Source organism: Camponotus floridanus, unplaced genomic scaffold (assembly GCF_003227725.1).
Source record: "Camponotus floridanus strain SB8 unplaced genomic scaffold, Cflo_v7.5 scaffold2, whole genome shotgun sequence".
Taxonomy (NCBI): Eukaryota; Metazoa; Arthropoda; class Insecta; order Hymenoptera; family Formicidae; genus Camponotus; species Camponotus floridanus.
The window spans coordinates 4185611-4201710 of record NW_020229325.1 but is presented as its reverse complement, the minus strand read 5'-3'; the positions used below and the strand labels follow the sequence as shown (position 1 = coordinate 4201710).

The window sequence follows — 16100 nt, the reverse complement described above, 5'->3', positions numbered from 1 at the left end:
CACTTAACGAATGTGAATAGCAGAAAAATATTGATCGCACGAGAATTAATCCGATAAATAATGATTTACTCCCCCTCATAAAAAGTAGGATTTACCTCTTACTATTGACGAAGTATTCTCTCACTACCGATATGTGCAACGAGATTGCTAAATGACATTTCACTTCTGTCATAAGTCGATATTTTCTCTAATAATCCTTCAATTCATTGACTTGTTTACAGTACTTGTTACAATATTTTCAAACAATGTTCCCCAACTTATAAATAACATGTATACAATGTACAGAATGAACAATCGGTGATGATTGTTCACATCGCGAGTCGCAAATAGACATTCGCGCAGGTCGTCTTCTCGAAGTAATGATCAGAGGGGGAACAGCGTCCGATCGTTTTCATCGGGTATATAAGGCTGGGGGCTCGCAGGTGTACAGATTCGCCGACAGGATTTTGTATATAGTCTCGGTGTAAAAGAGGGTATGTCTATGCGAGATATAGAACCGCGTTCCGGGTGATGCAGTGCGAAGTGTCCTTTTCGTTTTCGTCGTCGTTATCGTCATCGTAATTGATAATCACGATGGGTCGTCGCGGGATTATCCATTCGCTGGTACGTTTTGCGGAGAAAAATTCTGCGTAACGCGCGCAAAAAATTTATATATATATATATATATATATATATATATATTATATTTATATTTTATATTTAATATTTATACTTTATATATACTAGACAACGCAAAGTGCGTGCTTCGCGCGCCTTTTATTATATATACATTTCTCACTGTCACAATTTGTCAAAATTTGTAATAATCGCAAATGACAGCTGCTCACAACATGAATTGAGCGCAATAAAAGAACCAATCGGCATCGCGGAAAAACGGCAACAATTCAAGCGTCACATGCCTTTTTTCATATAGGATAGGATAGGATCTTAGTTTATTTATTAGGATATGTATTTTTATTTTGCTCATACATATTATTATATTACATATTTTTTGGTTTGCATTTAACATGTGAGGTAAACAAATTTAGGAGAGAAACAAATTTAATTACTGCTATATATTGTCAATAAAGATAGCCTTTTATCAATAACAGAGAATAGAGAATAAAAAAAGATAATTTTTATAATGTTTGACAATAATTTTTTATAATTATAAGATATATTTTTTATTTTTTTAAAATTTTCTTTGATAATATTTTAACTTTATTATTAAATTATTATTTAATTGCTATTTCAAAATATAATGCTGTAACTTTTTGTTATATTTTTGTGAAAACAATAGGGTATGACATCCATTCACAACTAAATTCGGCAATGCATTCCAATGAGAAAGATATAAAATGTGTCGCGCGTCGTTGTAAATTACATTTAGACGAAGTTCTTCACCGGAGAACTGCTACCAGAATTCCTGTGGATGCTGCATGCCATTCACGACTGATTACACGAACAGCGCAAATCGCTCGTAAATTTTGCGCTCGCGCGCAACCTCATTGCAACGCGCGATGCATTTGCATCTTGAGGAAAATATACGACCGCACTAACTGAATCGTTTGCATCGCACGTGAGGCATAATTCGATAAGTATGAGAATATAAAAGAAATAAAGAAGTCTTGATAATCGATGTCTCTAAAATTACACGCGCGACAGATGCTTTAGATTTATTTATTTTAAATTTCAAAATGTATCAAAGCGTTAGAATTTCATTAATCTTTTTAATTATTTAATTAATGTTTTATTAATCTTAATTATTTAATTAATGTTTTATTAATCTTTCATATTTTCAATGTAGAATTTTATTAATTTTTTTGGAGCGCATAAATTAATGATGTGCTAATTTAATCTCTATACAAATATTTTGTACGTCGATTTAATAGGTATTCTTTCTCTCTTTTTTTTAATGTCGTGTTAATTGCTATTTAATCTGATAGCTAATGTCGTAACTATTTCTACGAATCTTCAATGACACAATATAAGCGACATTCCGTTATTAACCTTTTTGTTAAATTTCCCTTTCATATTTATATTTCTATGCTCGGAAAACTGGTTAATAACAGCCTTTAGATTAATAACTCAAGTGCTGAATCTTTTTAGGAAACCAGTTACATCTTTCTCAGATAAAAGATACCGCTGTTAAATATCGGTTGTCTCTTATAATATACAGCGTGGCATCAAGGGTTGAGAGTTCATCTTCGTTGAAATAGTGCGCGATTTCCGATGCCACTCCTTCGAGACGATGCGAAGCTCGCGATTGCGTCTTCATAATCGCGCGGCCGGTTATCGAGCCCCGAAGCGTTTCAAACGCAGGCCCGGCCGGTCGGTCATCGATTAAGTAGAAAGTGTCCTTTTTAGAAGGATCCACCACCATCATCACCATGCGCGACGAACGGAGATTGCTGATTATCCAACGTGGCGCGCCGCATCGGTCGCGGGGTCACCCTCGGTCGTTTGTAGATAGATGTAGTTCATTAATTATCTAACACCTCAAAGACGAGGAAAGATGTTATTACTTTGTCAATTCTCGAAATCCATTTTCTCGAAAAGAAGTTTCCAAAAGAAAATGTATCCTACAATTTTCGATTTATTTTTTTTCACGTAGAATTAATACAACTTCTCTTTTAATTGTTTATTTAATTATTATTTATTTAATTACAACGAGGTGCCTACTCCTTGAAAAAACATAGAAAACTTGGAATTTTCAGGGGCTTCTTTTGTATTTGGAAATATCAGGAAATTCTCTAAATGGAATTTTATTGGCACACAAGAGAGGAATTTTAAAAAAATTCTCTTTTTAATAATTTTCTTATATTGTAAACAACTCTTTGAAAAACCAAATTGAATTATATATTTAAAATATGTTAGAAAATATATAGTATGTATCTACCTTTGTTTATAAATTTAATTTCTTAATAAAATATTAAATATGTAGTAAATATTTTTTATGATCATTTTTAATAATAAAAAAAATGAAAATATTATGCAAATGAAAAATGTATATCTTAGGAAAGTTATTAATTTTTTCACTATATTTACAAATTTAACACTTGAAACTTAAATGGCTTTATGTTTTCCTTTTTATGAAAGAAAAACATTAAAAACCGTACAACAAAGAATTTATTTTCAAAAGTTGCATCAAAAAATTTTTAAAATAATCTCCTTATTTGAAATTTTGAATAAAAATGCCCCGGAAGATTGAGACATTTTTAAGAAATTTTTTTTACAAAATTTGAGTAGACATTCTGTATAATATCCTGAAAAAAGAAAGTAAATAATATATAGTATAATATTATAAAATATGCAAATATATTATTTATAAAATACGCAAAATTAAGATTTACATTTTATAATTAACGAATTAATTCTTTTTTATAGATTTGGTGTTTGCTATCATTCCCGGTGTACTTTACCGAAAAATTATCCCCGGATCAAATAGCGCCACTGTTCGCGCGTGGTTCCGGTGGTCTGATCCTGAAACCACCCTTCGAGAGCGAACCAAAAGGTGCCGCGAGTCCACCGGCTTCCACTAATATTGTTAACGAGGATGGTGTCGAGAGGAAGGAGACCGCCACCTTCAAACTAGTGGATGGCGAATTAGTCCGAGTAGTGGAGGGATCTTTTGCCTACAAGAGTCCCGAAGGAATTCCCGTTTCCGTTCAGTAAGTATATACTCTATATATTTATCGTGATATATAAACTTTTTTTAAGTTTTTAGAATCTAATATTTTGAGTGTTATAACATGTTAATTATTTAATTGTTCTAATTATATAAATCAGATATATCTAAAAATCTTATATATCTTATATAAGATAAATGTTTTTGTAAGTTCGATTCTGAGCTGAATCTCAATCTAAGGTCAAAGTTTTTCAAATATTTAACTGTTATTTAAGTTTAAAAAATGGGAATTTGAATTTGGATTTAAAAACATTGACAATCATTTAAGAATAACTTTAATATTTAAGAATATTTGTATGTCAAATAATAATACAGATTTTTTAATCATTTTTTTGCAATTTTTAATTTAAAAAATAAGATAGTTCTTAATAAAATATTAATATTGTAATAAAAGATATAAAAGCGTATATTTTTCGTAACATTTTCAAAAGAAGATATAAAAATGACATGAGACATAAAGTAATCTTTGTATTCACAAGCTACATCGCTGACGAAAACGGATATCGAGCTGGATTCAGGCTAGGCGCTGCTGCAACCGGCGAAACGAGGCCTCTTATTAGACCCCCGGGACCAAAAATCGTCCCAACCAACGTCGATCGAAGTTATCTACCACCACAGTAGAATGATTCCAGCTAATTTTAATTAAGACTGGTTTAAATACATTTTCACGTGACATTATTTGACAGCAGGAGGCTATATTATTTGACAGTATTTTTTGTCAACAATTGAAATGATTTTATTTGAACAAAGATATCGAGGCGTAAATAATTTTTAAACTGTGATTAGATGAATTAAAGAAGAAAATGAGGCTGAAAAATATATAAAAATATCTTTTCTTAACGAATTTTAACTAAATTTTATTTAATTTTGGCATCTTTATAGTTGCGCCGAAATATTTGTTCCAACAAGTTCTTAAAATTATGAACAAGTATAATCAACTAAATGCTCGCAGAGAAAGAATGATTATGTATTAAATGATATCGTTTTATACATTCACTAACGCATTTATAAATCTACCGTTCAACATTAGGTGAACATATTAATTTAATAAGAGTCGAAATTATGGCCCTATAATAAACCTTCAATTTCATTATATATAGGGATTAAGATAGTAAAGGAGGTCCAATTGCAAGGATAGAATTTACTCCTATTCAAAACCTAAAAGTGTCTGAAAATTCTGTTTTCGCAAAATTAGCATTAAAGTAGATCCTCTTTCAGTAGGACCTACTTTAATTATCAAAATATTGACAGCATTTTTAGTTTCAAAATAGCATTAAAGCAAAATTTACAGAATTTAGAATTCAATGCAGGAGTAAACAAGTATAATATCATCAAAGTAGGTTATTGCCACTCGTATAAGCATATAGATCTGTTAAATAGGTGCAAATTAGTTTTAAAAGTGTCAAAGTAAGATCAAGATTTCGACTCGGGAAATAATACGAAATATAAAACTCTAGTATGAATTTTTATAATATAATTTTTTTCATATTGTTACAGTTGAGTCATTTCAAAATCTCGTAAACAAAATTAATCAAATCTTTATTCTCAATTTCACCTTTAATCTTCATTTATTTATAATATTCTCACATTTTATAATATTCTCACATTTTAAAACAAAATATATATGTCCAACATAAATTTTTGTATTTCAATAATTTCATTTTATGCATATGTGAAAGAGATCAAAAGTGACACACATACACACACGTACACATATTTAAAAAATAGCGTAAACAGAAGAAATTACATTTATATTAAATAATTTTAGCTATTTATAAAGTAAAGTAGTTTAGTTTAAAAAAATTCGATTGTGTATAAATAAAAGCATTCTCTGCACACGTTAAGAAATAATATCAAGAAATAATATATTTTTTTTAAAAAAGGAAAAAAACGTTACAAAATGTTACAAAAATTTTTTTAGAAAAAGTCTATTAATATGTCTGCTATTTGACATTTAAATGAGTATTGGCGTCACATTTAGCAATAAATATTGTTGCAATGAAACACATTTAACTCCGAGCAGTTTAGTGCCGCGTAATAATTATTCGACATATTTTCGGCATAAACAGACGTCATATCGTCATTTAAACATCTTACAATATATTCATATGAGAAATCTGCATAAATTGCTGTCTTGCGATTGTTTATCTGTAAAATGCAAGGTGTTTCCAAACTTGTGGAGGGTAGTGTATATTTATATATATATATATATATATATATATATATATATATATTTAAATATATATTTAAAAATATATATATCTCACATATGTATCTCCATATTTATTATGTATATTTTTAGTATTTTTGAATTTAATTAAACATTTAAAACATTAAAAACAATGAAAAATCAAAGGTCATAAAAAACTAGCATATAAAATAAGTTATGTTTTATTTAGAGTTAATTAAGATTAAAATTGTCGGTCACGATATTTTTTCTAACATGATTAATAATGTTCATATATTAAAACAAAACTGACATATAGAAATCTGTGAGATTATAAGTAGTTAATTTATATACTTAATACAACATGTTTTCATTATATTACAATACATTACAATTTTATAAATTTTGTCGAAAACCGTCGATTAAGATAACACATATCAATATCTTTTACCTGTTTTTTTTCAGAGGATCATAATGATCTACATGTACCGGCAGGCAGATTGGTAGTCTTATGCCAAGTAATGCACAAAAAAATGCGAACTTATTATATTTATATGCGAACTATCCCAGTTACAAGTATTTTCAATTAAATCATAAAATTTATAAAACTCATAACAAAAAAATATTATCATTATTTAGATATTGTGTCAGAATAATATAAATAAGTAAAATAATTGAAAATTATTATAACAGCGCCAAGTTACTTTGCATTTATTACATTATTTAATTTATTACATTTAATTATTTTAATCGTTTATTTCACTGAAAATAGCGATAAAATATATTTTTATTTACTCGATTCTAATTTTTATCGTAAAATAGAAACACTCGATTATCTTACGCTTTTTGAAAGCAAAACGAATATTAGTGATTTAATCATATCAAAAGATATAGTATATAATTGCACTGTTAATCATAGAAATATGAAAATTACGTATGTAGAAAAGTCACATATATGGCTGATTATGACTGATATGCTTTATGTTTATATATATACATATATATATATATATTTATATATTACAAAATGGAGTATATCTTATATTAGAAATTAATCTTTTACTAGAATAAAAATAAAAATAATTGATTCATCTATAGGAACACACACACAAAACATACACATATATAATATATATTCAGACATATACGCATACATAGCACATACACAATTTTAAAATTCTATCAACTCTATAAGACATTATATAACATCGAATTATATAATAATATTATAAGAATAAGTATAATATAAGTATAATATAAAAATAAAAAGAATAAGTATATTATAAGTATAATATAAAAGATTACGTATATATAATTTTCTTATATAATACTTTTTTAGACTGCAAAAGAAATTAAATAGACTATAAATAATTTTTTGAAGAATAAAATATAAAGAAAAAGATGAAAGAAAATATAGTTTCTCTATGTGCAGTATTACTATTTTTTGAAATCCTGAACACAGAGATTATTAAATAAAAATCATTGGATAAGAATCCAAAATTAAAATGATTGTACTTTAAAATGCAAAATGCAAATTTGTTTTTTAATGTATTTTTAATTGGTAATTTTTTTATAATTTACAAATTCCAATTATTTTATATATGTGTGCATGTGTACTAATTAAAAAATAATAATTAACTGATGAGTCTGATAGACATATATGCTTTGTTAATTGCATTGTTAAATAGTATCCAATGCGAAGCAAGCAAAATTGTCAATATCCTGGTATTGAATGAGTTGAATTACTTCCCAGCACATTCCTCCAACAAACATCGATCCATATCTACGTAGCATGTGAATATTCTGGAGCTCTGGTAATACGGAATAAACCACAAACGTCATTAAAAGAATAAGCAGAGACAAAACATTGAGAATAAAAAGTATGATGACATGATTAATTAACCATTTATCTACATTTTCGTTTATCATTTCGTTGATACTTCCGTTCATGACCTTGCTTATGCTTTCCTTTATAGTTTCGTTTTTGATGTCAATGCAAATGATTACATCGAATTTATAACGATGCACGATGGCAAGACAATAGGACGTTGAGCAAATAAGTTTATCGTGATGCGGCTGATACAGAGAGCCATTAGTTAAGAATATGTACTCGTTGTCCGGATAATTATCGGAATTAAGCACAAAATAACATTCCAGGCAAAAATAATATTCCATTCGAGAATTATTCGAGAAGACTTTTAAATCTAACGGCTTTATAATATAATACAGACTTTCTCGAACAACTTTGTAATTTCTTTATTATTTTTTAAAGGTGAGTGAAAAACTTACTAAAAAGTTTACTCGTAATAATAATTAGTATAATTATTTTTTTAAATATTACTTATTTTAGAATATGTGATATTTAATGTGATCCGCTGATCCTTCCCCATATAATTTTTTCATCGCTACCCTTGTCTTTCGGTATCATTGATTCAAATTCTTTGGATTCCTCAATTGAAGATGTCGTATAAGTACTCTTCTCGTTGAACGTAACGTCTCTAATTACCGTAATTCTTTTGGTACTGGGATTGAAGAAACGATAGTTTGCAGTATTTTCTTGATATCCTACGAGAATAACTATCCTTCCTTTAATATCTTTTTAAGGCGTAAATAATATTAATAAACGCTTATAAATAAATTTTAAAATATAAAAATTAGTAAGATAGTAAAAAAAGGAATTGTGTGGAAAAAATATTCTATGTAAAATTTTAAGTTAAGTTTATTCAAGATTAAAAGAAGAAGATCAGTGTTTAAGATTGTAAAATTAATTTTCGTTTTGAAAATTATGAGATTATAATTAATTGCTGATGAACTGTTGACTCCTGATCTGCTATAAAACTTTATTTTGCACATTAGAATTGCAACATTAGAGATCAGTTCCATCGGTTAAATTTTTCACGTGATAATTCCTTTGTCCACAAGAATTTATCTTTTCTTGCATAGACATCTCTCCTAATGTAATAGTGTGAGTTGAAGTACCTGACGATATTGTATTCGTTGGGGATCGAGCTTTTGTAATAAATCCACTGCATCCGAATCGCTTCAGTAACATCTGTTTGATCTTCTTTTTGCACACAAATATGATAAATGTGCAGAAATTTTGTACAATGTCTATCAAATTAACAATAGCATATGAGGTGGTATTTGATATATTTTCAGACAACCATGTTGCTGTCATCAGGGACCATTTTATGCCAATTACTATAAACAGCATGATAAATAGCTTCAGATACAAATTGAACCTGCAAACAAACATACATATAATAACAATTATAAATATTATTAATCAAGTTATCTTTTTTATTTTTATTTTTGAATTCATCAATCACATTACATTGCTTCTTAGCTCACAATCAGTGAGCAATTGTGTTTCTGCATGCTCCTATTATATATAATAATGTGATTCTCACTTTACCTTTTTTTGATTAGATTATATATTTTATATATAATTGCATATAAAATTTTACAAAAAAATTATATATGCGAAACTTTATCTTCTTTTTTCAAATTTAATTTTAATATAAATATATATATATATAAATTTTTATATATATATATATATATATAATATATATATATATATAATATATATATATATATATATATATATATAATATATATATATATATATATATATATATATTATATATATATATTATATATATATATATATATATATATTTATATATATATATTTATTTATATATATATATATATATATATATCTTTCTATTCGCCTCTCTTTCTCCTTTATCTTCCTTTTTCCTTTTTTTTAACTTTATTTCTTTTAAGTGTTTGTTACAAACTGTCAAACTGTCAAATTATTTGAATGATACGAGTAAAACGAATAAAACAATCAATCAACAATGCGAAAAACACACTTCGAGACTTTCCGGTATCAACGATATGCCTTTTTAAAAAGATATTAATTAAAAGAAAAAAAAGAAGCAAAAATACTGTCACACAAATTATCATACCTTTTTTTTATTAGAATTGATTGATTATATAATGTTGTTAATAGAGATGTTATTAAAAATATCGACACGAATATCATTTACAAGATAGATTATTACACATTCATAAATATTTATTAGATACAGACCACTTCTTATTGTCATTATATTGCTTGCTTTCTGAATCTGTCAAACGAAGGCCTGTTTCCTTTTCGTAACGCGCGATCTTCACTGCCGTAGAAATGGATAAGCAAATGCTACTAATGATACAGATACTTTTGATTCCGTAATAATACAATAAAAACGTTCCTTTCTCTGTAAGTATAATATGTAAAGAATTTTCTATTTCTCATGATATATAAAAATGCAACATTAATAGATAATAAAAAATAATGATATATATAATAAATCGATTCTATAATAGATGCAATCTATTCACTTACCAGCAAACCAGCAATCACCTGCGTGAAATCCCGGTTGCAAAATTTTCGGCAAATTTTCGGAAGCAAAATCCATAATGATACAGATAATAGCGAGGATAAAAGGTATACCCCATGCACAGATAGCATAAAGAATTAACTTTTTTTTTTCTCGATTTCTGACGTTTCTTTGTAACGAAGAAAATCCTCTGCAAAATGTAATTTACACGTCATATTTAATCAAAATAAAAATCAGATAAAAGAAATTACAATGTAAATGCGTGTTAAAATAATGTTTGCCTTTCATCGAGGTTTTCTCAAATATCCATTCTACAAAAGTAGATTTACATAATACGACAATCATACGATTGATCTTATTATAAGATATCAATATATAAGATATCGATACATAATTAATTAAGATCAATTTGATTGGTATAACATTCAGAAACTAGCATACATTTATATATCATGTGTAGACATGATAATGGTAATTTAAATTGTAATTTAGTTGTAAGAAACATATTTTTGATAAAAAAATTAAAAATTTATTAATATTTTTTCTATATAAGAAAAAGAAAAGAAATTAAAGCGATATATAGATACATATTTTAAATACATAAATATAAATATTAATTTATAACATATTAAAAAAATGTTATTACATTAAAAAAAATTTTTTAAATTATGTCGCGAATTATTAAACTAGTTAATAATATTTTATAAATATTTCATAATGTTTAATATTAATTATCATTAACTAATATGTTATTTTTATTTTGAAAAATTTAATTTGATTTTACCAAAAATAGAAATTAATCATTTAAAAACCTTCATGTAATGATAAAAACTGTTTATTTGAAGTTATAATTTAATTATCTTTAGACTATAAACTTTTCTTAAACCAAGTAGTTGCTTATACTATCACGTAATAACATAATATGATAAACAACTCTATTTGTTTAATTCAATGATATCATTTCGTGTTTTTGTCTTCCCATTGTATGTATATACTACAAAAAAATACATTTATATATTACAGAAAATTATATTGTAGTGTCGTATTTTATAACACAAATCAATACAAAATTAAGTTAATATTATGCAAGATAAAGATAATATGAAAAACGTAACAACTTACCTAAATGTCCACCACATGTCGAAACTCATTATATTTAGCCAGAAAAAGCTTGTTAAAAAGCAAAAGTATTGGAAGGAAGCTATGAAAATAAAATAAATAACATTTTAAACATTAACAACATATCAAAATGGGATTTATAATTACCATTATAATTTTTCTTTAAAAAAACATATATATTTTTCTAAACTAAAATTTTACATATATAATATTAACATATATAATAAATATTACGTAATAAATACGTACTGATTTAAATTAAATAATAATTCAATTCAAGATATAACTCTTTTAAAATACAAAAAAAATATATTTACATAACTAACTTAATTATATACACGTGCACGTTAAAGTTATATATTAAAATATAACTAAAATTTAAATTTTACTCACTATTAATTCTTGCATTTTTTAAATTTTAACAAATTATTTTCAAGTTATTAAAAAGAACAATTAGAGAATAATTATTTGGCGAATGTGCACTAGTATGTCTACCAAACACATATGTTGATTGCATAATTATATGATTTAGATATACTATACCTATTGTAACACAAATGGAATACTCTACAGCATCCGATTTAATAAAAATATTTGCAATGTCGATTGTGTATGCGACGGACAAAATACCGCTATAACTGCGCAACATGAAAGCGTGTACGTTCCGGAGATCTGGCAATATGGAATACACCAGAAATATTGATATCAAAAATAGTATAGATACAATATGGAAGCTCATATGTATGATTTTTATGTTTTGAACCGACAAGTTTTTATTATCGACATCAGCTTTTTGATCATCAGCTATTTTAAGGATCTCGTGATAAGTCTCTGAGCAGATAGTTACTTCGAATTTATCTCCCTCTGTAATTGCGAGACAATATGATGTCGGCTTAGCAAATATTTTATAATAAGATATATAGAGAGAACCGTTAGCAAAAAACATGTAATCGTATTGAAAACCATAGGGAAGCAGAATGCGATTTTCCTGACATGGATCATAAATAGTCAGTTGAAACAATTCGTCTACCGTTTTATTTTCGCTTTGCAACGAATCATTTGTGTATTTATACACATTCGGAAGAAAGTATTTAATTTTTTCCGGGATGCATATGTCGTCATCTAGGCGATCGCCAGGAGAACAACAGAGTTGAATGCAAGTAATATTGTCAAGTTGACATGTTTCATATGAAACGATGTTACTTATATTGCTTTCTTTATTGGAATTTTCAAAAAATTCGTGTGACGTAGAATTATTGTTGTCTTCAATATTCATCAAATTTCCATAAATTTCCTGTGATGTAAAATTTCTTTTATAGTTGGCATTTGTTGAATTTGTTTGAGATCCCATCGGTATTTGTTTATCACTCATATGATTCTGTGTAGAAGATGTGCTAAGTTTATATCGTATCGTGTTATCATCATTACTCATGGAAATAGTATGAAATTTATTCTGCATATTGTCGTACTGCGTATTGTTAATAGATTTTTCATACAAATCATAAGACAGTGTTTTTATTTTGTCGCCATAGTTTGTTGTAGAGTCTAACTCATATCGTATCGTTATATTATCATTTTTCTCTTCGTTGCTCGTGAAACTTTGCTCAGATTTCGATAACGAAGTGATGAGTAGAAAAAATGCATAACACCAAAATTTCTTGAAATTTTTTTCACACATTGTTAATATTATCATTTTGGATTGAATTTACACCTGAAAAATACATATCAGATTCTTATCTACAGTAATTTTATAGTCAGATGTTCAAATGCAACGATATGTGCATTACGAATTGGAAAATATAGTTAATATCGTTATAAAAGAATTACATTAATATTCCCGATGATTTGATCATGACAAACCATTTTGTCTTAATTTTTACGATCGAAGAAGTTACTATTGCAGAATTTACTACCGCATATGTCTGTTAGTAGAGAATTAATGCTGATAGAACAGAACCTCGATAAGGACCGAAAGATATTTTGATTCTTTTAGTAATGTAATGCTGGGAACTGTTGTTAGGCTTTTGAATCATATTCTTTTATTTCTTTTTAGAATATATAGTTTAATGAATGAATAACATGCGTGAATGCTTCATTTTTAAATATTTGATTTTAAAAGCTTTTAATAACTTTATTGTCCAACACGATCAATTTTTATTATCTCACTAGGTTCAATAAAATTAATACTACATCCGGTTTCGACTTCTCCTTTCGAGACGAATGAAAGAAGAATGCGCAAGAAACATGTGCCCGCACAAACGAGAAGATGAGACTAACCGAGGACGACAAGTTGTACGAGTAGTAAAAGAACTGTCTATCTACTATTATACACATACATATAACTATGACATATACAACGTAAAATTTCATTGGCAAACTTCTACAGACGATAGCTGATTAATTAAGCAGCGAAATAATGCTGTATTTTAAATGTTTAATGCTTGAATAAAAGCCTTTATATTTTTAAAGATACTATTTTAAAGATACATTAAAAAATAGAAAACACATTAATATACAGCAGCACACACACACACACACATCCAAAAATAAGACATCATTTTATATATTTATATTATAATATACTTATAATATTTTGTAAACTTATATTAGATGTTTTAGTTATTTAAATATTGAGTTAAAACATTTCTTTTAAAAATCAATCAATATAGCATATGCTTAAGAAAGATTCTATTTATATCTAAGAAATTTATTAATTTTATTGTTATTTCTAAGTTACAAAAAAGATGTAAGAAGCAAAATATTATATAAAGATTGTAGAAAATGCGCTAATATATCAGTTATCATTATTCGCTAAAACTCTGCTCTGGTAGGTATCTGGTAGGTATGTATTCGCTAAAATTCCGCTCCGGTAATAATCTATTAATATAAAAACCGGTTTGAATTCAAGATTTGTGTTTTAACAGTTATCTCATGATTATTTATTTAATTGAAATTTAAAAATAACGATAGGTCAGGTAGTGGTGATATGACTTAATTTCATGTTCGATTCTGATTTTTGATAAAGAAAAGAATCTTTTATAAAAAAACATGTACTTGAATAACAGGATAAGATTACCAAGGACGATGAATCGTCGATAGCATTCAAGTAATCTGATGCAAACCATATGACATATTTAACGACAAAAAAACGATATGATAAATTTCTATATATAATAATTTGAGCATCTTGAAAAATCAATATAAATTTTAACATTTATTATTTTAATATTTCGATTGGACATCATTACATTTTGTAAGAATTACCAAAACTCCAATTAGATTTCGGAGTAATACAATAAACAAATAATGAAAATGTTTAATTATACCAGGTATATATATATATGTGTGTGCGTGCGTGCGTGCGTGCGTGCGTGCGTGCGTGCGTGCGTGCGTGCGTGCGTGCGTGCATATATATACATATATACATATATACATATATATATATATATATATATATATATATATATACCTGGTATAATTAAACATTTTCATTATTTGTTCATTGTATTACTCCGAAATCTAATTGGAGTTATATATATATATATATATATATATATATATATATGCACAGTAGAGGAATTTATTGAAAAAAACATTTATTGAATATTAATGCTGCAAAAAATCAATTAATCATTTATTATAATTATTATATAAGGATCATTATCTGCTAATTTGGAGGGTTTTTTTCTCAATAAAAATATCAGGATTATTTAGAGAGCTTTTTTCAATAAAAATGTCACGGCATTAATAATTACAAAAATATAAACAATTCGAAAAGAAAAGTTCTTCACAAATTAAACTTTATGTTGGAGAGAATTAAAAGATTATCAAAACTACATTCTTTAGTTAATTTCAGAGATGAGATTACTTTAATAGAATTTTAATTTAAAACTTTAACTTTAAATTTAATTTTACAAAGTTACAAAGATATATGATGGTAAAAATTAAAAACTTGTAAAAAGGTAACTTTCGTCAACATTTTGACTGAGGAAAAATCTTCTCCAAATAATCTTAAGAATTTGCCATTATACGGTAACTTTTTAACATCTTATATAGGTGTTGATACCCGTCAAAACCAGGTAATTAATGGATAAAATTAAAATGCAGTTTGTATTCATCAAACATACTTCATATAAACGCACATAATAACAGGAAAACGAAGATATAATGATATAGTCTCGACTTATTTTTTAAATTTCTTCGAACGAAAAGACTGAGAATTAAACTGAATTAAAAGATATAATGTGCGATTTTATATCTAATTGAGAAAAGATAAAAATAATTGAGAATATACAAAATAATGTATGCAACATAATTGATTCATGTAATATTTATAGATATATTATAATATTATACATATTCGAAATTAGTGGATGAGATAGATGTGATAGCACACGATGACATATGAACGACGCATTTATTTAATATTTATATTTTATATTTAATATGTTTATTATAATATATTTATATTTATATATATTTATATATAATATGTATATACTTAGAGTATTATAAGTTAAAAAATTAATCAATATATTTTATTATAAATTAGATTATTTTCGCATATATAAATTTAACAAAAAAATGTTCAGTATGAAGTCTCTTTTTTGTTATCGGTTAAAAATAATTTCAACTATAGAAAAAAATTTCTATATTTTCATAGAAAAAATTTCTCTTTTTGTTATGTAATTATTTAAAAATTGTAATTTTTAATTATTTAATAATTATATATTTATGTAATTTATATAAATTTTAC

The 16100-nt window shown here is 26.4% G+C and overlaps 2 protein-coding genes across 4 annotated transcripts; one reads left to right on the top strand and one right to left on the bottom strand.

Moving 5' to 3' along the window:
* Positions 1-443: 443 nt before the first annotated feature.
* Positions 444-4422, top strand: LOC105255618 (larval cuticle protein LCP-22). The gene is made up of 3 exons (XM_011265018.3): positions 444-603; positions 3367-3650; positions 4147-4422. The coding sequence occupies exons 1-3, from the start codon at positions 574-576 to the stop codon at positions 4286-4288; spliced, it is 456 nt and encodes a 151-aa protein (XP_011263320.1). The 5' UTR covers positions 444-573; the 3' UTR covers positions 4289-4422.
* A 3024-nt stretch (positions 4423-7446) lies between these two features.
* Positions 7447-13626, bottom strand: LOC109610085 (G-protein coupled receptor Mth2-like). Of its 3 annotated transcripts, none has more exons than XM_025408178.1 (7): positions 13511-13626; positions 11888-13055; positions 11348-11426; positions 10231-10415; positions 9937-10102; positions 8814-9076; positions 7447-8411 (listed from the first exon to the last, which is right to left on the bottom strand). In XM_025408178.1, exons 2-7 carry the CDS (start codon positions 13035-13037, stop codon positions 8197-8199), a joined length of 2058 nt encoding a protein of 685 aa, XP_025263963.1. In that variant the 5' UTR covers positions 13038-13055; positions 13511-13626; the 3' UTR covers positions 7447-8196. The 3 variants fall into 3 exon arrangements, with proteins under 3 accessions (XP_025263963.1, XP_025263962.1, XP_025263964.1); XM_025408177.1 differs by lacking the exon at positions 13511-13626 and adding an exon at positions 13172-13474; XM_025408179.1 differs by lacking the exon at positions 13511-13626 and adding an exon at positions 13172-13474 and having other exon boundaries at positions 7447-8399.
* Between the last annotated feature and the right edge of the window lie 2474 nt (positions 13627-16100).

Coding starts and splice junctions, on each gene's coding strand:
- LOC109610085 (XM_025408178.1), bottom strand. CDS start 13,037: ATGATAATATTAACAATGTGTGAAAAAAATTTCAAGAAATTTTGGTGT. Junction 9,077..9,936: donor TATAATGACAATAAGAAGTG/GTCTGTATCTAA, acceptor GTTTGTTTGCAG/GTTCAATTTGTATCTGAAGC. Junction 8,412..8,813: donor AACGAATACAATATCGTCAG/GTACTTCAACTC, acceptor AAGGAAGGATAG/TTATTCTCGTAGGATATCAA.
- LOC105255618 (XM_011265018.3), top strand. CDS start 574: ATGGGTCGTCGCGGGATTATCCATTCGCTG. Junction 604..3,366: donor GCGGGATTATCCATTCGCTG/GTACGTTTTGCG, acceptor TCTTTTTTATAG/ATTTGGTGTTTGCTATCATT. Junction 3,651..4,146: donor GGAATTCCCGTTTCCGTTCA/GTAAGTATATAC, acceptor TGTATTCACAAG/CTACATCGCTGACGAAAACG.